General features: G+C 40.0%; 1 protein-coding gene across 2 annotated transcripts in view; it reads right to left on the bottom strand.

Annotated features, from left to right (window-relative positions):
- PLXDC2 (plexin domain containing 2) overlaps positions 1-23,510 on the bottom strand; it is a 261,691-nt gene extending 238,181 nt beyond the window's left edge. The window contains exon 1 of one of the 2 annotated variants that reach the window (XM_042043342.1): positions 22,786-23,510. In XM_042043342.1, the coding sequence (XP_041899276.1) occupies positions 22,786-22,894 (109 nt within the window). In that variant the 5' untranslated portion in view covers positions 22,895-23,510. The remainder of the gene's footprint in view (positions 1-22,785) is intronic. The other variant, XM_042043341.1, reaches the window with a different exon arrangement.
- Positions 23,511-23,522: the final 12 nt, after the last annotated feature.

The following is a 23,522-nucleotide window of genomic DNA, read 5'->3' as shown; positions in this document are numbered from 1 at the left end:
CACCTTATAAAGGGGGCTTGAACAGGGGGAGTAGCCCAACTAGGGACCAATAGGCGGATTAGGAGGGAGGGACGCTGGAGGGGAGGACCTACAGCTAGTTCCATGGTCTTGGTGGGTGGAGGGAGAAGGGTCACATGCCCCAATGGGGCGTTGAGGTTTAGGGGATTTCCAAAAGGGGAGGTATCTGAGGGGGCAGGGTCTTGGGGGATTGACGGGCACCATATAAGGGTAATTAGGGAGGGCTTGGGTGATAGGCATAGAACAATCCAGAACTCTGGGAGGGGTTTGGGCGATTGGCAGGGAAGGTGCCAGAACAAAGGGAGGGGATAACCATATTGGGAGCACTGGGGGAGCGGCTTGAATCTGGGGCAAACCAACTGGGAGTGGAAATGGGGGAGATAGGGATGAACCATTGGGGTACAAAGAACATAGAAAAATACAATAAAACATTGCACCACCACACCAGAGTGAACGTATTGCTTGCTCAATCTTCACATTGGAGCAAGAGATATACATTCCAACATCACCAAAGAAAAATCTAAAAGTTTAAATTCCTATTTTTTCCAATTACTGATAAAAATCTCTTTGAAGAGTACATTAAACTAATGCCAGGCAAAATATTGCAGCACTTGCTCCTCACAAAGAGGTTTCCAGACACAGCAAAATTTGGCTGCTAAATTCATGTCCTTATTACTATAATGTTTTTTTCTGACATCTGCTGCCCTATAATCAAATCAGTGCTTGGATGCTAATAATTACATGGGATATGATACTGTACATCTAATCAGTGCTTCAGTGAACCAAAGAAAAAGACCAAGTCAGAAGCAAAAGAAAGAATTCAATAGCAAATGTACACAGAACAGAAATTTGGGTTCTCTCTCAGGTGTTCCCATTACCTGATGTTTTTTGATACATGGCAAAAAAATTGTATTTGTACTAATGAGGCACTACCAAAAATCAATTCCTAAATCACAATTGCATTTAAAACAACTGCTGCAACACATGCCTTTTGTGGGAGTCCTGAGGGCAGAGGAGCTCTTACAGTTTCTCTTCACATGATGCAGAAATGTGTGCAACGGGTATTGGTGAGTCAGGATGAAAATCTCCCTTAGCCATCTTTCTCTTTCTTGCTAAACTCTTTGGACATATGTCTTTATCTGTGTGTGGGGAAGCACAGGCAACATAAATGTTTCCCTGAATCCTGGAGCTCAAACAACACAGTTGTGATTTCACTCCACCTGTGATTCGAACCAGGCTGGGAGCTTCCTTGCTATAGAAATTTTGCAAATGTATTAAAAATTGTCACCACCCTTGAAGATAAGAGCCATAAAGAAGAAAACACTGTTCTAAAATCTGCTGGAGGCCAAGCACAGAAATTGATTTTTAGTTAGGTTTTTTACAGAGACAATACTTGAAAGAACTGGGATTGAAAGTGAATCTCCTGAAAATTGGTTTGGCCTCTATCCTAAAACTGTAGGATAAATTTCTATGTTGTAGTCTTCATTACTTGAAGTCTTTAAGCCAGATTTTTTGTAAGATACATGGATACTCAGGTTTTAACAACAGAACACCAAAGTTACAAACGCTCAGTGAACCCTGGGAATGGACACTCTTTTACTTAGCTGCCCACCAGAGAGCATTTGAGGTTAGTTTGATGATGACATACATATATTCCTAAATCTGTCTTCCAGGTTTTAAATTAGCCTGTACAGCCCTGTTTTCCCTTGGATACTCTAAAAAAAGACACTGAGACACTGGACCATGGAAGAGATGTTTAGTGCTCTTTGTCCCCAGTAAACAGATTTCATAAGACTGAAAAAAGCTCCAAGAAGACAAAAAACAAGAGAGCATACTCCCAGTATGTCCAGTTACAGCTACTTTGTTAGACTGACCAGCCAGTTTGTGTGATCTTTCTGAAGCAGCAATTTGGGCCACCAATTCCACCACTTTTTCAAGATTCTTTCTGCTACTGAACCTCGTTTTGAGTCTTTCTGCTTTCTTTTGCTTAATTACATTTCAGAAAAGGGAGGAATGGCACAGAATAAGGAGTTGGAATCTTCTCACTGTGTTTCCCAAGTCCAAATTGCAGAGCACTGCTCATTTGTCCTTTCAAAGGAGGTTCTTGTTCTCCTGTCAGTGGGTGCTGGGAGACACAGATGTGATGTCCCATTCCCCCTGCCCCCCGCCCTTTTTTTTATTTTCTTTTTAATATCCTTAGATTTTTTTTTAATTACAATAAATTTCTGAATTAGCTTTAAACTGCTTTTGCTAGTTAAAAGACTAATCAATAATGATAACATTTTACTATTTGTTATCACACCAACTTTGTCATGACACAATGCATTAGTCCCATAGCTGATATTACATCACCTTTAGGAGCCAACACAATCTAAACACGGTACTTGAGCACAACTTAATCACAGGATTAGGAAACAGGTTGTCTGATGTGTGTGACATACCTGTATTCCTTCAGGGGAATGCTTGAAGGACTGAAACACAGTGCTATGATGGTTAATTTTCAATCCTCCGCTACACGGGGCCACAGTGGTTTTAAAACCCAATGACCAGTCATCCTCTTGATATTCATTCTGCAAGGTTTGGACAAACTGCTAAGTAGTACAGCAGGGTTATGTGAGCACCTATCATAATATCATTATGGGAAAACCTTGAGTGAAATTTGTAGATAAACAACTGTGCCATATAGGCTGTGCAGAGGCCAGCAGGTTAAACACACAACTGTGACACTAAGAAACCGCTCTCTCTGGGAGATCTGGAGCAGAAACAGCAACGTTATGATATAACCCATGACCACAGACAGCACTGTTGGTGAAACTGCAAGCCAAGCCTCCTGGATAAAAGCCCACTGGGATGCTCTCCAGGCAGCAGAAGCTGTGGCACTTGTTTTAGAATCTAGCACACATGATTTAAGTGTCTTTTCAGATTACAGCAAAATAGAAATTGCAAGGCCAGAACATACAAAAAAAGTGGATTGCCTGTGAACATGTCTACTTCTCTTACATCTCCAATCACAGACTTTGGGCAACACCTTTCCCTTGCACTGCTCCTGGAGGTGTTAATCTATGGAAAATTGACTGAGCAGTGTTGAAGGACTTCTTCATTACCTCCTGAGATAACACTTTCCTCTGCAGTATTGCACTACAGGACCCAAAAGGAGCAGGTGAAGTTACGCAGCAGTAACACCAGACTTAGGACACCAGTACCATGCAGATGAGTATCCCCTATATAATATTCCATAAATTTTAGGTGAGCACTCATTAGAAATCTCTTCGATTTTGAAAGGGAACCACATTCAGAACCCCTCTGCTCTACTGGTTACTGATCTTTGTATTTGCATACATTTATTCATGGCCAGCATATATCTGTTTGTTCTTTACCCCAAATATCTCCTCTTTGTTTTGTCTCCTGAAATATATTTACAGAAGGGTATTACAACTTCCTTCAGACTTTATTTTGTGAGACTAAAGAAATTCATCCACCTCACAGAGAATGGTTTGTCTTTTTCATCCCAAATAGGCTTCCTCTGCACCTTTTGCAATTTGAATGAATTTTTATAGCAAATGAATGATCAGAACTTTATGAAATATTTTATGCTCAGTTATATCAGCATACTTCTTTCTCACTGCTGAAAAAGCTGCTTTTCATGTGTTTTAGTAGCACAGCCACTTTTCCACATCTATCATACATTTTTATGGTCCAGTCTTTTCTCCATTAAGGAGGCAGATGATAAGGGTTTTTCTCCAGTTTAGAAGCAGAAATTCTGTCAATCAGTCACCAAATGGGAGAATTTTGACTACGTTATATTTCATGCCTTTTTCATACTTCACCATCTCCTAATTATTTTTTTACAGGAATTATTAGTCCTCCTCTGACACAAATTAAAAGGAATCATGAGTACAACAGCAGAATTTACTACCATACTCCCATTTTTATGACAATTTTATTATGGAAATACTAAAGAAGACCAGTTCCCAAACCCAATTTATGAGAATCTCTGTTTGCTTGAAGAGAAGCTGCTTCTACTTTCTCTTTCACAGAGTCTTGCCATGTCCACTACAGTTCTTCTGTTAGTAACCATTTTCCCTATTTGAACTAACGATTTCTATGCGATATTGTAACAAATGCCTTTGGGAAGAAAAGTAAAAGAAGTTCTACCACAACCTTTTTCATTAACAGTAAAGAAATAATCTTCCCTTTCTTAAGTCACCTAGATCTTAAAAAAAAAGGCAAAATCATTATGTCAGTATATAACTGAAATTTTAAAATAATTGTTTCAAAATGTCTAAAGCCTGAGTATAATTGTCTGCATCACTGTTTTTCTCATTTTGACAATGAGATACATGACAAAATGTCATGCATTACTAAATTAAAAAAAACAGATTTTTTTTTTCCTAGAAAGAAACACTGAAAATCAAAGAGGGAAAAGGTGAAAGCTTCTACTTTTTTTTTTTTTTTCTTTTTCTGGAAGGAATATATTTTCATCATTCAGTCGTCTTTAAAAAAAGCCCAAGAAACAACAAAAACATGTTTTTTACAAAACCATCTGCAAAACAAACAACCCACCCATTAAAATACAGATTGAGCCTGGACTGATATTCAGTTGAGAAAGTTTTTGATTTATATTATCATTATGGGGTGAAAACAGTAACTATTGCTCTGTTGTATTAGTTTCTAAGAGATCTTTGAGTATGTATGTTTGAAAAGGCTCCTCTTTCAACAACACTTTGTATAATTTGCTTCAACATCTGTTGGCCTGCTGAGTTCCTTCTTTATTCACATTGCACTAGACCTATAATTAAACCCTCTTTAAAAATGCATCACTTCAGGTGTCCTAATGAAGAATCTTGAGGAAGTTGGTAATAGTTTGCTAAGGGAGAGCAACAAAGCTCCTTCTCTTCTTACAACTATTTCTTGCAAGATTCACTCTCTTCAGCAGATGGAGGGCTGCAGTAAAAGACAGCAACTCAGGGCTGAAGAGGTCATAAAACTCTCAAGAGCAGGAAATTACATAGGCATATCTGCCAATGAGGTCTGTTTATGAAAAGTCATTAGGCATTCCCAATCTTTTCAGTTCCTGCTTCCCCAAATAGGAGAACAGTATTTTAAGAGTAGTAAACCCCAATCATCTTGTTCCAATTTAAGCTTATCCCTCTATTTTCTTTTATATGCTAAGCATATAACTCATGCCAAACACAAAAAGTATCCACCTGCTACAGAGAAACCAATTAGATGTATAAGCAAGTAGGGGATTTTCTCCCTTGAAACTTGATCCTGCAGCCGATGGAGAGTTTTGAAGCAGTAAATACCTACCACAGTATTGATACCACATGATTTGGCTTTTGTTTCAACACGAGTTTTAGCCCCCAGGTTTAGCAACCTTGGAAGGCCCCACATCATTATGCCACAGCCATCAGACTCAGGGAAAAGAAGTCACCTGCCTCCCAAGAGCTGTGTCACACACTGGGTGACCAGACCCATCTTCCTCCTGGGCTGGAGAGTTCTGTGAGCTTCACGTGCCTTCCTCCTCTTGGGACTCCAGGCTTCTCCATCAGGGACAGATATAAACCCTAACAAACAAATTACTACTGGAGCCACTAGGATTTTTGACAGAGTAAGGAAAGCAAATTTAGACTAACATCCATAGATATAGCTATGCACAACGATCATCAACATGTGAAGTTGCTTGCATAAGGACTAGCAAAAAAAAGTGATCGGAAGAACCCTGATGTCCCTATGTACCCACTTTATTTGAATGCACTATGAGGTACTATTAGAAACTGTATGAGTTACTAATAGAAGTGAAAAGCGGAAAAGTAAAAGTCAACATTGAGAAAAGATAATTACTAGATGCTCTTTGCAGTCTATTGATTTATGACTTTGATTAGTACTGAGTATTAAAAAGATGAAAAAAAAATACTGAAAACAGTAATTAAGCTAGGATAAAGGAGGTTGTGTTCCTTAATACATGACATTCCATCAATAAACAAAAGCAAAACTTGGAGTGGAATATGCTCTGAGAATAGTGAAAGGAATGGTACCTCTGGGAAGCAAATGCACCAAATGTTCAAAGTAATATCCTTATTATGAAGAATATGAAAATCAATGTAGAAATAGGCAAATAAAGAATGAAAACAAAGCAAATTTACTGTATAACTGAGATGCAGTCTTATCTTTAAATATGACAATATTTACACATATGCATATATAGCTCAGTTGGTCAGAGCCTGGTGCTAATAATGCCAAGGCTGTGAATTCAATCCCTAAATGGGCCATTCACTTAAGAGCTGGACCTGATGTTCCCTGTGGCCCCCTTGTAACTCAGAATATTCTGTGATTCTGCGATACAAGTACCTACAAACACCCCTTCTATCTTTTCATTTTTATAAGAAGTTATGTACTGAATGTCAAAATGTATTCATAAGTATTTTCAATGTGTAAATCCTCAATGTCTCATAGTTCCTTCCAAATATTTCTAACTTATTTTGCATCCTGCCTACACAGCTGTGACAATTTACATTTCTTTTAAAATTACTTAGCAGCAGAAAGGGGACCATAAGACCTGGCAACCTCTTGTACATGGAGCTCTGTGCTTCCCAGACCAGCAGCTTCCCCCCAGTCAGTGACAGCAGCAGAGCTGAGCTCTTCAGGAACCAATGGGAAATGTTCTTCAAGAAACACATATTCAAATGTCCTGTTGAGTACGGCAGACTGCTGATCAGAAACTAGTGGTCCCAAGACTGACTATTATCTCTTCTATTTTGATTTCAAAGACTAAATGGCTGAAATTCAATTTGCTCCCAAGTGAATGGCTTACTAAGCTGCAAAACTTCCACATTACTTGGCATTGTTTTGAAACTGAATAGAAAATAAATGCACACAAACAAAATGCAAAATATAAGCTTGTATACTGTGTACCACACATCTAGAAGCACTTAAGATTTTGGGCAGTTAGTTCCCACTGACGTCAGTGGTAAATGCCCAAGATTAAGCACTTAAGGAGCTATACAGTAAGAGTTGCAGAACTGCATGGCATAACTGTAACTTATATTCATCTATTCATTAAAGTCTCATATTTTCAGTTTTGTGGAGAGCGTTCCAAATGTATTGTGGTCATTGTAAAACCAGACATTCCAGGCTAAATGGAGCACGTGTTTCATGGAAGTTATTAAGCAAAGGATTAGAAAACTTTTAACATATTTTTTTTCCTAGAAATCTGCTCTAAACATTCACACAATCATACATCTTTCAGAAATGAGACAATAATTAAATTCAATGGCTTGATTAAATTTCCAAACCAGATAATTGTTCTTTAGCAAAAAAACCCAAAACATCCAACTGATGTACCTAATTTATAGCAGACCTTAAAAAACAAATCATACAGGTCATTAATTTTGTATCACAAGAGGCCTTTATATTAGATTAAATGCTCAGACGCATTTATTGCACAAGAAAATTAACAGGTCACATTTGGCTGCCTTTTCTTGGTCATCATTTATTTGGGAACAACTCTTCTTTTTCAAGGTAAACTGAGCTGATGAATGATTCTGTGATTCTATTTCTAAACTACACACTATACAATCTTTCCATCGAGGAAAGAATCTCAAAAGTTATTGTGCTGGACTCCACATCCTAAAGAATATGGGGTTTTTCTAACATCAGAGCCTAAACCTCTGCTGCTGTATGTCCCAAAGCCAAGCTCAGTTACAATATTTAGTCTTCTTTTTTTGCTGCCTGTGACTATGTAGTATAATTTAGGGAAGGATCAGGTATGTTTTATGTGTAGTCCAGAAGAAATATTAGGGAGTCACATAATTTTTCTTTTGCCCTTGCACTCTGAGGCAAAGGAGCTCATGCTCTTACTGAAAAGCATCTGAAGGCAGCATTTGAAAAAAGGTGTTAGCAATGTAACAATCCCTGGGCTATGGCATTTCTCCAGGTTTCTTCTCTTCTAAGATTTGTAGGACCTTCATCATCCCCTTCACAAAGATGCAAGAGATGCTGAATGTAAGCCTAGACCCTTCCAGGCCTCCACTTCTCTGCCAAACCTTTGCTCCAGGACAGTGGGGGTCTCTGCCTGTTCCTTTGGCCTCACATAAATTCCACTTCTACTTCTTGCTCACAGTATTGAAGGAAAAATTAAAAAGTTAAAAGAGGAGAAAAAGGAGAACAGAATTGCAGAAAAATGTTCAAAAATTTTAAATGGCAAGTAAATACAATCCATAATTAAATTAATAACTTCAGCCAGAGGTGGAGGGCTTTTATCTTTTTGTGAATTTCTTTTTGTGGATTTTTTTTGGGTGCTGTTTTTGTTGTTGTAGTTGATTTGTTTGGTTTTTTTTCCTATAAAGCATATGCTAGTAATCTTAGGGAAGCAAAACAGATTCCCTAATTTAAGACACTGCAGCTCTACTCAGCAGTAAGCTTGAATGCCATCTTGCAGCAACAGAGAGAGTAAAAAACCAGTCTTGGACTGCCAAATACTTAAATGGAAGTTCAAGAGCTGTTGGCAGGATGGCGAAGTTCTGACAGAAATCGTAAAGATGCTATTGGCTTGTGTTTTAGTGAGTAGTTCTTGTATATTCAATTACAAGTTTGTAGTTCCATCATGCCAAAGCATACGGTGTCTGCTTTGAAGGTTAAACATGAAAACACAAATTAAAACTGTGAGGTTCTTTTTCTTATAAACAGTTATTTCAAAATTCAAATCAATCCATTCTAAATCCACAAATGGTAAGTAAAATATATTACAGCATAAATACCAAGAGAGATGGGAGGGAGAAAAAACACATAACATGATTTTAAATCGTTAAATGTACATGGAACTTTTCATTGACTTTGTAGAATGATGGCCATCAGATGCCAGCTGGCTGGATGAATATAACAGCAGGAATAGCTATATTTCAATGAACTTCCTACTAATACTTTGGCAGGTGGGTGTCAAAATCCCAAAGTAAGTAAGAGCAGAAATGCCTTGTTACTGATAAAAAGAGCAACTTGAGGGAGAAAGGCATCTCTGATCAGAAACATATTTTAGTATTCCTGGGAATGTTGGAGACTGGAGCAATTTGCCTTGGCAAACGAAGTGATCTACCATGTCAGTTAACAAGTTAAGGAAATACAGCCCACAACTGCAGAGGGATGTGCAAGGAGAGCAGAACACATTTTAAATTCAGCATCCCATGTTTAATGAAGCCATTATTTTGGGTTATGACTTAGTGTTTTCTGCTGGGATTTACTGCCTCAAGGATGGTCAGAGGCTACTCTGTCAAGCTACAAGCGAAACCGCTATTGCCACAGTACAGCTGGAAAGATACAGGAAATTACCATAGGCCCAAGCAAACTTAGCCTGTACTTATCTTTATCATTATTATTCAAATTTTTCCTCTTTTCCCCTCAGAAAACATGTTTATAGAACATGGAAACAACTGGACCTTTGAAGAAATGCTACAGCTAGAAGGGTCCCACTCTGCCTTCCTGGCCTGTCCTCCCCCCATCTTGTGAAGCCTGGCTAAAACAGGTGTTCAGTGATGAAAAAGGAAGCTCCTGAATGCCTAGAAGCATAGCCCAGCAGACCCAGACAAAAAGTCTTTTCATTCCTCATTTATTTTTTTACAAGGCAGCTATTGATAATAGCAGTCACCTGGCAGGGAGATGAAGGTTGGGAAGCTTTCTTTCCCAGTTTACCTGTCCTATATAATTTAGAGGTTTCTAACATTCCTTAAACTGTGCAACAGACACTTCCTTCCTCCTTTCTGTGATTTTCAGGAGAACAGAATCAGAGAATGTAACTTTTTTTCTTATTTTATTTTTTAATTACTTTTTAATACTGAAAAAGAAACCAAATTAGAATAGTGAATGCAGCATTTTTCCCCTAAAAGGACACAGCTTCCCTATAGAGCTTCTGAATATATCTTTCCCTATCTTCACTCTCTGGCTCCCTACAGATTTAAATTACAGAGGCAGAATATTTGTCCTCAAAGTAACCTATTTTTTTAATTCACATGGATGTTTTGATCTTTTTTTCTCTAGACTTCCAGCCTGAATAGGCCCACAGAATTAATACGGCTGCTAAAATGTATACAGCGAACTGAATCAGGCCTTTCATTCCTGCCCAGCAAATATTCTCATAGCTCTCACAGTCAACTCATGGACTCTTCTCTGCTTGCTCCTCCTTTTCCCATTTCAAGTGTCTCAAGCATTCTGAAACCAAAAGCACTGCCCTTACCCTCAGAATTAAGAAAATAAATTATCATATATTATAAATAAATAATACAAACAAAAACATCAGCAGAGAAACAGGCATCCAGAACCTTTCAGCCTCCAAATCCCAAATGCCTTTAAAGAGCATAATGAACAACTTTGAGGTATGGAGTAGGTTTTCAGCACCAAGGTAAAAATCCCTGCCATTCATTCATTCTCTTCCTGGGAGCACACAAGCCATGCTCACTGCCCGTGGGAAAGTGGCATCAAGCGGTTCTGTGACCAAAGATCCCACACTGCAATACATCACACGTACTGAGCGCTGCTGAGCACACTACAGAATTAGAGGCAAGGCTTTGTGGGCTAAAGGCTCATCTCAAATTGGCTCAAGCTGCTCTTTTAGGAGTAAACTGTGGCTGTGTTGAAGCATGTGAGGGTAGAATACAATCTCTTTCTTTTTCCCTAAATTAAATTCTACATATAAAAGGCCCTATAAACATTTTAGCAACACCTACCAGCATGTTCTAGCACAAGCCATTTTGGTGAAGGCTTTACATATGCACTTCTCTTCAAGCACAAGCTTCAGTCACATTTTCAAGTGCTGTGCCAAATTGAGGCTTGCAGGGGTAGCAACTATTTTTCTTTTTATATGGAATTAAAATCTTTTAAATCTCTTCTCTCTTTGTCTTCTCCTTCTTTATGGCAAACCTCAAAATGGATTTGAATTCTACTTAAAAATCAAAAATTTCCCTAGATCGCCAAACAATAGATTATTAGAAAAAGAGAGACAACTGGCTGGCTCTACAACTGTACCAGCATCCATCTCAGACACTCAGGTAATTAGAGAGATGAAATTAAAACTACGGTGGATTTATGATGATCAATAAAGCAAAATTATGACAGCAGAAAATACAATCAAACACTCGACAATCTCCCCGGCCACAGAGATTTTAAGTTTCACTAGGAATGCTGGCTTGGTATGCACCCCCACTAAGCTGTGCCATAAACCAGCAGAATAAGGATAAAATAATGAAATTCAAATACACGCATGGGAGGGTCAAAGCTAAAGCTAAAAGAATGTGTTTTATTTTACAACCTGCTCTAACTACAGCAAACTTCTACAGATAAAGCTGGATAAAACTTCCTATCTGGAAGACCTCACCTTCAGTTTACTATCTATACATTCCTAGGGATAAAAATGTAATTCATTAAAATCTTAGGGTCATCCTTTGAAGCTAACAGCAATGTTTTTGTGTAAAGAGCAGAACAATAAACCGTAAATTTGCATTCAAGAAGCAGCATGTAATAAGTGTTTACACTTAAATTTGATGCGAGCCATGTGTGCTTATTGCTTCTCAAGCTCAGGCCACATTTCAGTCCCTTGGAGACAGATCATAAAATCTAAGTGAATATTTAGTTCATGCATCTCCTAAATGTGTCTTGCACATCATACCAAAAAAAAAGAAAAAAAAAGAAGAAAAAAATCCCAATGCCCAGGTCTTAAAGAAGAATACGATATGCATATGCATTAGAAGAGAGATTATTCACTGCTGTTATCCACTACAACTATACAGGGAGGTGGCAGTCAGTCTTTTCTGCCTGCAGAAAGATCCTTTTCTCCTCAAATAATTTCAGGATCTGCAACAAGGCTGCAAAAATCATTGCCTCTGTTGCAAATGTCTGGGGACTTCTGGGTCAGCTACATTCCAAAGTCCAAGATCAGAGAAAAATCTTAAACATCTACATCTTTTTCAGTCCACTCATCTGTAAGACACCATTTGTACAGATTGATACTGTTAAGCAAGCGTTTAAGCACAGTTCTAAATAAGGGAAGTTTTCCATAACTGGAGCCTAGGTATGCAACCCCAAATACTCCAAAGCATGAAGTCTGTTTGAGGTTTGGTTTTTCTATTTTTTTGGTGGATTGCTCCTCCTCTCCCCTGCCTTTTGGTTTTATTGTTCTTATTGCTTTCTTCTCTTGTTTTGTTGGTTTTTTGGGTTTGTGTTGGTTTTTTTTTTCCCCACTGATGGCTCTATTAGATTTATTATCTAAACAATAATTTAAATTTCTTTTTGAATTAGGCAGGAGGAGGGAAACTCATATACTTTGCAAGATAAGAGTAACAGCTTTTTAAAATACAGCTTTTTAAACTTATCACTATTTCTGCAGAACAAACAAAACCCACCATCAGTGATAAAACAGCAGATGCTGAAAAGCACCAGTCTGCTGATCTATCAGTTCTGTTTTCAGCAAGATACTTACTCTACAGGAAACTTCAGCATGATTTATAGCAACAGAGGCACAGTATTATACATGGACAATGTATAAATGCATGTGTTATAGACCATTCATCAATAATCTTTTTCCTTAAAAGGTCATGAAGATACAGTCCCAGTAAAGCCTGCTATCATATTTTTCAAGCAAAATAATGATCTACATCTTGCAATGATTGTTTTCTTAGGACGATAAACTTTTTGAGCAATCAAAGCATTCTGGTCAGCAGGGCTTCAAACTGAGTTGGCATTCTTTCTTCTGACTAGCAATTTCTGAATCTGGATTGTTATTTTTAAAGTTTAATTACAGGAAAAATAATTTTACAGTTTGTGGAACACCATCGTTCTCTTCTCTCCAAGAACTCAATGACAAAACCAAAAAGAATTGGACAGAGTCTTTTCAAGTTGTCAAAGTGCCAACAGGCAGAAATCTGACCCACTATTTGTCTCTTTGTCTATCCTTCAGACATGCTTGTGTTTAGCAAAAAAATTTATCACACTAGACTATAAAATGTTGCAGTTTGGGATAAGTTATATAAACAGCTGAGAAACAAATCCCTCTCCTGATGCAAGCCTGAGTGTGGAAAGGAGTATCAGAGATGGCAAAATCAACAGTAGTCCAAAACCAAGCCTTGTGGTCTCTGAACTAATCAGAGCCCTCAGTCAACTTTAATCTGGATTTTTTTCCAGAAAGACAGGTTACTTGATCAGAGGTCTGACTGGGATTTAAAATCTGAGATTAGGGAATTGAAGGATAAGAATGCAGAGAGAATTATACCCCTGAATTTGAAGAAGCAAGGGGAAATTCGAAAGATCTGCTACTGCAGAAAAATTCAACTCATACTTTGATACACAAATGAGGACTCTTTAATTTTGGTAAGGTTGTCACTTTTTAAAACCACCTTCTTATTAGTAAAACTAGGATACTACCATACTTCTACAAGGTCTTCCAACTATAAGAATACTATGACTATAAAGCACATATCTATGATGATAATGGAACAATCAAGCAAGCTGTAAGATAAGTGTGGTATGAAAACAGCAGTGGAGAAGTAGAGCATGCTTGCTGACAAGTGACAGGAGTCAAAAGTCTGGGGTTCAACATCAGAGCACCTAAACAAAGTTAGGAACACAAGCTAGATCCAAGTTTGCAGTACAACACAACATGAAATGGCAGAACTTCCAATCCTCAGGCATCTCAACTAAGGTGGTGCATAATCCCACCTCCTCAACACTAGGCTGCTTTCCAGGAGGTGTGTGGGGTCAGCTCAAGAAGCTGACAGAAGATAGTAGTAGGTCCTTTTTTCCATTCAAATGAACAAGTTTTCTATAAGAAGAGTAATTTTGCAGGTCATTTATGCTATTCTAGAAAATGGCTCTGAATTGAATCAAAACCAGTATTACCAACTCTGAAATTACTGTCCATGTAATTGTGCATGAAACAAAAAAACAGGAGCTGAAAAAGCCAAGTATATTAGGTCAAAAAATAAATGGAAAAGCAAAGGCTAAGGAAAACCAGATAAAGACCAACAAACCTTCAAACAAAGCATACTAGAATTAAATATTTTTTTTTGCTACTGTAGAAACTCAAACTCAATGCTCTCGTTATGTTCTGTGGCACATTCTACTTGGGTCTTCTGCAATTTTACCACATGCCCAAAGGTTGTTAAAGTGAAGCACATTACTGATGGTCTGTGGTGCATGGGGACATATGGAACAGACTTCCATGACACAACTGCTTCTCATCTCAAGGAAATACTTGCTGACCTAAATAATCCCTTCTTAGCTATGCTGTCCTAGGTAAGAAATTGTTAGGACAACTTACTACTGTTATTATGTCATTTGTGCACTGGAAAGATAGAAATGTCTCCAACAGCTTATAGGAAAGGTTTGGGAAGGATAAATTCATTAACATTAGCAAAACTGAAAGCAATTTTGTTATTGCTTAGCATGATATTTAATAGGGGAAAGAACCCTTCGGGTTTCTGTGGCTGAATGTAAACATGAAAAGCTGCGTACTTCCACAGTCTACAACTGTACATTTCAATTATTAAGTCTTGCAGAATTTGCATAATAAACTAAAAAGCATTGCATTACACATTCTTAAAAGCATTGCATTATACATTCTTAATTAATAAAAACTTTTTTTAAAAGAAAATTAATAACAGACGTAATAAAAAGTAAATGGAAACCAGAACTGATGATAATCTATAGTGATGATTCATGCTAACCATTTTATTTGAGACTACAACTTAGATCAGTGTATATATAAGTTTATATAGGAACCAGTAATAAATGGTGTTGATACTGAGGTCAGGTTTCTGTAATACACCAAAAGCTAAACTTCCAGTCCATAAATACACTCACTGCAAGTAATATAAATCTATTATCTTTTCAGCAGCTGCAATCTGGAAAAGGTGCTCTCTTTTAATTTTGTTGTGTCATGTATATCTCATTAACCAAGAAGCAACCTGAATGAGAAATATGCTATAAAGTTAAAAAACCAAGACCCCAAAACCCTAGCTGGATGATCAAGATGACTCTTCCTTTCAGCCATTCTCCCCTTTCCTGTCATCAAATAAAAGTAAGTTTTTTTACAAGATAAAATGGCTTGCTCTTGCAGGACTTATATAGCCAAATTCTCAACAGCAGTAAGTCTCAATTAGAGATGACTAGAAAGTTAATTTCCCATCCTCATCAAAATTTTGATCTTATTCGGATTAAAAGTGAATAGTCAATGCTAGCTGTAAGATATTAAATGAAAAAATATGTAAATACACAAACACATAAACTTCAAATCAAAGTGCTTTTTAATTGTGTTTATATATAATACAAAAATTATAAGCTAAAAGACCAAATGCAAAATTTGAAATGAGATATTTTATCATCAGCAAAACAAGAATCTCAAAACTACTTGTTTTGGCACTTGCCAGTGAAATACTTGACAAGAACATGTCAAATTTGACATAATTTTCCAATTTCAACTAGTTTTTTCTTTAAACATTTTTGACTAAAACTATATAACACCTGGTAGCATTGAACAGAATTCAGCTTTTCCAGAGTTTTTATGTTGTTCTAAGAGGATTTATAATGCTCAGGGGTTTCAAAATACTACATTCATCCTCCTTATAATTTTATTTTCACCCCCTCTACCTCTTCTGAAATGTAGTCTTTTCTGTTTCTCTCTCTCTTTTTTAAATCTCACTTGACTAAGAAGAGCAGGTCTGATCCATCTGACCTAGAGCATGGCCACATCAGCTACTGAAACAGTGCAAGTGAGGAGGAAGCAATCTCCGAAACAAGCAGGAAGGGCAAGGAGGAGATGCAGGATGGGGCAGAAGAGGATGGACCTGGGAACTCTAAAACCTGTTCTGCCACAAAGAAGTTCCTTACAGAGGGCCTTGGGTGTGCATCCCAGAGGCTGAGGTTGAATTGCAAATGCACACTGTTTTGCTTGCAAATTCAAATGGAGTCCTATTAACCCACACAGGAAAGCAGAAACATACAGCTGGAGAATATCATGGAGCAATTGTCACAAAAAAGATTTATACTGGCTCCCAGTTCTCTATGGAGGCCAAAATTGCATTTTCCAATGGATTTTTAGTTCAGCTGCTGACTCATAAAAGAAGAATCTGCATAGTGATGAACACACTATAACACTTCACCCTTCAGAAAATGCTGAATTTACAACGGATGATACACCCCTTTTACAATCAGCCTAGTAGCAACTCTTGTGAGAAGAAAAGATGCAATTATTCTGCAGAGATGCAGTTTGCAAATTATGACTAAAGGGAAAAAAAAAAAGGTAATGCATGAATAGAAGAAAAAATTAAATACAACTATACAACTCAAAGTGCTTATTACTGGGTAACCACTGCATCCTATTCTGCTACTAAATCCAGCTGAAACTTCCAAGGGAATGTGCCCTATGACAGCAGTTAAGGAAAGCTGCAGTAAACACTGTAAATGGCGCTGCATCCCTGAAACATAAGCAGCCCTTTGACACAGTTCAATTACATCTGTAAAGCAAAGGAGATTCTAGCATCAACTGTGACACAACATATATTTGAAACACTGCCAGAGAAAGGTTAAATGGAAAGGTTTATATATTCCCTTTGTGGAACTCTTCCTATTCAAGTCAAGGATTGTTAACTGAACAAAATGGCATGAGGTAAGTGATTCTGCCTAAAGACCAAAAAAGTCACTATGAGAATTAAAAAAAAATTATCTGCTTATAATGGAACCTAGACAGTGTTCATATTAAAAGGTAAAAGTTCTAAACAAGTAAGAACAAAATCTGATTTTAAAAGGTTTTTTACATTACCTAGGACCACTAACTAAACCAGCATTTTAAATGTCCTTATCTTGTCTACAGCCACAGAAAGTGTATGTTGAAATCACATTAAAGCCACATATATCACTGGAAATGAGAGACAGAGGCCCCGAGCTAAGAGAGCGCTGGAATTCATGCTTGTATTTTATCTAGCTGCAGAGTTCAAGGTGAACCCCTGTGTACTTAAAGCTATCTACACTGAATGATTCCAGATAGCTGGGTGAGACCTAGAAAGGTCACATCATCCAGCCACTTGCTCCAAGGCAGGAACAGCTGCCTTTTTTGACAGAATGACATTCTGGACATATGTTTATCTAATATGTTTCAATGATGAAGACTGCTCATAGATAATTTGTTCCTCTAGCCTTATAATATAGGAATCTACCTTACTGCAAGTTCAGTCATTAGTTGCTGCTGAAGACAAGTTATTCCCTCCTCTGTGGAATACTTTTACACACTTTGAGCATGTTACCATGTCATCTCTTAGTTTTATTCTCTATAGCAATGTTCTTTCCTTTTTTCTCTGCATGACAGTCCTCAATTAGTCCATATATTTCTGAAAGTGCAGTGCTTGAAACTGAAGAGAATATGCCTCTTGGGATCTTACCATGGCTGAGTAGAGCATATGCATGACTCTTGTGATGTCTTGTACCTATCTTTATATCAATCCTTACATTTCTCTTGATGCACCACCCCATCAAGATGCTACTTTTGAAATTGTGTGTTCAATTCGAGCACCATGCCTGACCCTGGACCTGGCCTCAGAACCTGCTCCATTTGCCTGTTTCAGAAGATTGGGTCAAATCCAACTCAGAAACAAAACACACTGCCCTTTGGTTGAGGGAGATGAACAGGTTACACAAGCCCTTTCAAACCCAGATGCTTAGCACAACTGATTGCTCAATGTTGACAGCAAGGAGTTCTAACCAAAGTTAAGTTTATTGGTTGGATGAAAAACAAGAAAAGAGGAGAAAGAGGAGGAAGTGTTCCATGATGAGACACACCACCCAGCACTCACAGACGTTACTTCAGGGCAATGTTTTATGCTCATTTGTGAGAAGCCGCAAACAAAAACAATCCCCATGTGCACTTAGCATGGCCTTTCTGCATACTTCTCCATAGAAAGCAAACTCATAGGTTCTTCTAGTTCCTGCTGTGATTATGCAATTCTCCAATTCAGTAAATACACTATCTGCCAATTGCACCGCATTAACACTCCCAGCTCAGCCCTCATCAAACCTAGAAGTTGGATATAATTCCACACTGCTGGCAAGCCTGCAGCATTTCCTTGTACTGGATTGTAAATGCTCCCATCAAATTACCTTTGTTCCCCCTGTAGAGAGTCCTCAGGAGAGATTACCTTAACCAGTGCTGCCTTAAATTCCTTTGATATGCATTTTTCTTAGGAAGCATGAACCACACTGGGTATGCAAAATATCAGTGACCCCAGCTGTGTTCTCAGACTAAGAGACTGCAGCCTTGGTAAGTTTTGAAACTGGAGCTGCTACAGAGATTTCTTTTTTCCAGGGCTTTTAAGGTTACAAGCAGCAGAACTGCACAGTACTTCACACAGTCCAATGAAACCACAGTGACTTTTATAAAAAGCAGGGTCAAATTATGCTTTTATTTTTATTCCTTTTAATATTAAATTTTTATCTCCTTTGTGGGGAAAAACCAGTAGGAGTCAACAGAGCACATTTCTTGTGTGATAGCTGTATTTGGCACACTTCAAAGCAAAGCAGCTTTCTGGGCATCACTGCATAGTGGTCCTGCAGGAAACACAAGTTTCAGGTCCAAACCTCCATCTCCTGAGGCCTGTGCAGGTGTAGGGACCTGCAGCACTGCTCCACCAAAATGTGCCACAAAGTCCTTAATGAAAAATACTAAGGTCTGTGACTGTTTCCGTCAGGAAGTCTCTCATCACCTGACATGCATTTCTTTATCTACCTCCTTCTTGATCTGAGGAGTCTCTTCCTTGCAAGGAAACAGCCCTCCTGACCTGCATTTTTTTAGAGGAATCTGGTATTCAGTAAGGCAGTAAATGTCACAAGATTTTGCTCTAAATGGCCTGTATCCATTGCTAATAAGTTGTTGACCAAAAAAATCCTTTTCAAATTATAAGGACCTTCTCCTCATTGACTACATTTGTTTACAGTGTAGAGAGATCCCCTGTTATTTATCATCAACTCCAAGTTACATGTCAGACAAAACCAATATCTGAGTCAAGTATTGGCTGGAGTTTAGATGCCTGCATGAGGATATAAACTCTGAACAGGTATATTCAGAGCCAACAGGTATATTCAGGCCAAAAACATTTTTTCCCAAGGGATTTTTAAACTTTCAGTGAACTATGAGTATTGATCTTACTCTAAATCTGTGGAAATGAGTTTCTGTAAAACTGAATTTAAGACCTAAGTCAACTTCATTATAGTCTTAATCTACCCATTATTTACTAGCAGTATTTCAAACCACTCTTTCAGAGGAAATGACAAAGGCAAAAAGCACAAAAAAAAGAGGAAGAAGCAGTATGAAAGTTGAAATAAAAGATGACTGCTTTAGAGGGAAATCTTAGTAAAATATATATGATATACAAATAAGATTTGCTCTCAAATGTCACTAGGATTCTCTAAACCAATAGTCCCTGTTTACATATCAAGTACAGAAAAAATCCCACTTAAATGCAAACAGAGAAAATATACCTGATATACATGTTGTCTAATCTTGTATTTCTCTTGATACTTCTAAGATAGAAGCCAAAGGTCCTAATGTAGAATGATGAAAGTTTGGTCTCAGTTGTGGATTTTTTTTTTAAACAGAGTAAAGCTCAGGCAATATACAAAATGTTACTATTTCAGCAGTAGATAAATGCTAGATAAACACTCCTTAATAGCAGTTTATCCTATAAAAATAATTTTACCCCCCCCCCCCCTTCTGAATGCTGGTGTCTGGAGACAGCAGCAGTCCAATGAATATAAATTATATCTGGATTCTGGAGCATACTTTAACAGAATAAAAATTACAGTAACAGCCTCCTACTTCTGACTGATGACATTTTCAAAAGAACGTAACACTTTCAAGACTTTGTGGCAACACTTCAACAGTGAGCCCTCACTTAGACAACTGGAAGCCTTAATTGTTTTGTGAGCTTTCAAGAGATCGTCTGTTTCACTTCACTAAATTCATGTCATACGCAGTTTGGTTACTGTAAAACACACACGCACGCAAACCTCATGTTTAACAGCCTCCATCCTGGATTTATAGCATTTTTGTCAGCAAAAGGGAAGTTCTGCGCGGGCCCAGGGGCGGATGGATGGATGGATGGATGGATGGATCCTGGAAGGGAGGCTGGCGGTGCGCCGCTGCCGCTGCGCCCTCTGGCGGGGACAGCCCCGCTCCGGCCAGTACAGCCTCGTACCCTGGCAAAAAAGTCTCGGGGTTTAGAAACCCCCAGGGGCAGCCAGGTAAGTGGAGGCATGCCTAGAAAATTATTTCACTTGAATTGGTCCGACTTGATTTTCCCCAGTAAGATAATTCTAAGAAGCTGGCAAAAACCGCTTTTGCATTTTTTCCATCTCTGTTGAAATCAGAGCATATCCCTTTGGTAGCATCCTCAGAAATCCTCCCGGGCTCCAGCTCTGCCAGGGCTTACTATATCTTTCCATTTCTTGAAACTGTTATTCCACTCATTTTCAATAAGTTGTTTTGTTACTGCGTACTTGAAGAAAATGTCAAAACAGCCTCCCTGTAAGAATTTGAAGCCACCTCAAACATTTATACTTTCATTCTTTAAAGGTTTTATCTGAGCTGATCCAAAGGGACACAGTAGGTGCTAAATAAAGTAAAACTTTGAAACGTCACTTTATTTTGACTCACAAACCTGAAGCTGAATTTCTGGCTTAACATATTTATCCTTTTCTCACTGATTAGACAGTCTATCATTGCGCCTTTTTTTTTTTTTTTTGTCAAACACCAGCAGTATTACAAACAAACCAAAAAAAAATAAAAAAAAGAAAACAGAACTCTGATTTTAAAGTGTCATTTAATTATTACTGTCATAATATAGATTTTTTAATCAAGAACTACAGAAAAGATGCCAAAGTTATAAACATCTAGATGTCAAAACTGACTTCAGATTGCCCATCTTGCTACTTGAAGAAAACAGTTACTTGCTATATTCTCTTCAGAATGTATTAAATATCAAAATAATATTTGCCTGATTATAAACTCCTTCATACTTCATATCACATTCAGGAAGACACAAGACATTATTAAATTATTTACAAATAAGAAATCCACTGGTAAACTTTCTATTTAGCACCTTGTGGTACAGACATTGCTGACTACTACAACTTAATAGCCTAAATCAGTGATGTGTGGTGTTTATTTGGCCATTGATAAATTATATTTCATTTAGTCAGCACTAATACCTTACTGCTGGATATAGTGGCTGGAAGATAATAAACTTTGTGAGTTCAGTCCACTACCACACAAGATAGCAATTCTCTTTTTCTAATATCACCACCACACTTTTTTTCCTTTATAACTAACGTGAACAAATACCAATATTTGTTGCCTACAGCAACATGGAGTTTGCAGGTTGCATGAAAAAGACATGAAAAGTCTCCTCCTGGTTTTTCCCTTTGGCCCCAAGTGACATGTGAGCCCTGGCAACCTGCTGAGCTACCCCGTCGTTCAGCAATTCCAAAACTCAGTGGTAGGCCCCTGCCTGGGAAACTCCCTCTCTGTCTAGCGCATAATCTCACTGGACATTTAAAAAAACTACCCAGTCTCTCTTGTTCAGGTCAGTTACACGGTGACCACAAAACTTTCCACGTTTTTATCAAACCTTCAAGAAAAGGAAGAAGGGGCAGTTCTGTCGCACCAGGGAAGCCAGTAGGCGTGTTCCATCTGATAATAATCTAGCTTGTATTTCGAATACACAGGCACAGCTTTTGAAAATACCTGTAAGCCAGAAGCTGCCGCAGAAAGGTCCCCTGACACACAAACCCCACGACTTCTCTCACTATCTGCAAATGTGCCAAGATTTCCTTTAGCAGCTTTCCCCTCCACAGCACAGGAATGCAGGATACAGAAGGCTTTAGTGATCAAAAGGGAACCCCACGCTGTGGGTTACAGTAGCCCAAGAGAAAGCATTACAGGTGCTGTGTGTCACGCATTAACAGGTGTCTCCGAGAAAGACTGACAAGAGGACCCTGATACTCCACAAGAAAACTTAGTCAACAGAGCCTCTCGCTTCTAACGAACAGGTCCCACAGTCCCTGGGGCTTCTTCCTTATCTTTCTCCTTCTCTCAACGCCCAGTTTCCAGGGAAGGCTGCAAGCTACTGACTTCCGCGGGGGAGCAGAGTGCCCGCTAGCTCTCCCAGGCAGGATCTGCAGGGAAACTTTGCCATCCCTCCACGGCTCGCTGCTGAGAGAGCAGGGGGGCCCCGGCGCGGGAGGGCGGGCGGGGGAGGCTGTCGGGGCGCCTGGCCCGGGAACTCCGGGTGCTCCGTCCCTCCCTTCCCGGCGCTCGAGCGGAGCCCCTCGCGTCTCGTACATGGCTGGGAAGGAGGCTCCGGGGACCCCGCGAAGGGGCTGGGGAAAGGAACAGCACCGGCTGCCGGTGGTCGCGGGGCAGATTCATTAAAGGAGGAAAGTCCCGAATTCCCAATAAAATAAGAAATGAAGTCATAGAGAGCTCTTTCCGGAGAAGCCAGGGTAGGGAAGGATGGGAAGCCGGGACCCCGGGCCTCTCTCGGGAGGAGGGGGAGCCAGCCCCGAACGGCGCTTGCCCTCTCCGGGTACGCGGCCCGGGGAGCGGCCGGCGGAGCCCACACCGCGGGGGCTGCGAAGGCGGTCCGGCCCCCGACCCCGGCCCGACCCCGCCCCGGCCGCGCTGCCCCGGGCTCCGCGGAGAACCCGGGCCGGCCCCGCCCGGCAGGTACCGGCCTCGCTTACCGCGGCTCTGCCTCGGCGTCTCCCCGCCGGCGAGCTGGCAGCGCTCGCTCAGGCACTGGAAAAGTAATAGAAATCCAGCGGCTAGTTTGCTCCTCCGCAGCCTCGCCATAGCACGGAGCCTGCCGAGACAACTCTCCGGGTGCGGGGTGCGCGCCGCTCCTCGTCGGTGGTGGGGAAGTCCGGGGGGGGGGGCGGAGAGCAGCCCTAGCAGGCGCAGAGCCGCCCTGTCCTCGGAGCAGCGCTCATACAGTGGGGCGGCAGGGACGAGCCGCTGGGGCTGAAGGCGCTGGACCGCGTCTGGGGGGCGCTGGAAGGAGGGGGGAGCTCCGTGCCCCTAACTCGCGCGGCCGCGCCGCTCTCAGTCCAGCGGCATCACCGCTAGGGAAAACAAGCCCAGCCTCGCTGCGAAGTGCCAAACTCTTCCCTCCTCGCAGCCTGCTGATAGATTTTAGGAGAGCCACTGAGATCCTCCCTTCCTGGCTTGCCCCCACCCAGCTCCCTTCCCCCGCAGGGTGAGGCAGGGTGCCTGAGGGACGGAGCCTCTCCTCGGCGTACCGCTACCGACTAAACCCCTCCGGGGAAAACGAGCGGGGAAACGTTCCAGCCGGAGCCAACGGACCGGCCCCGAGTCCGGGGGGATGCAGGACCCGGAGGGCGGGCGGATGCGCCGCGGGAGAGGATGCGCGGGCGGCGGGGAGGCAGGCGGGGACGGACGAACAAGTTCTCTTTCTCTCTCG

This window comes from Corvus kubaryi, unplaced genomic scaffold, assembly GCF_017639235.1.
Source record: "Corvus kubaryi isolate FWS band 111438036 unplaced genomic scaffold, C.kubaryi_AGA036_p1.0 37398, whole genome shotgun sequence".
NCBI lineage: Eukaryota > Metazoa > Chordata > Aves > Passeriformes > Corvidae > Corvus > Corvus kubaryi.
Note: the sequence above shows the minus strand (reverse complement) of the source record. Positions and strands in the feature narration are given on the sequence as shown.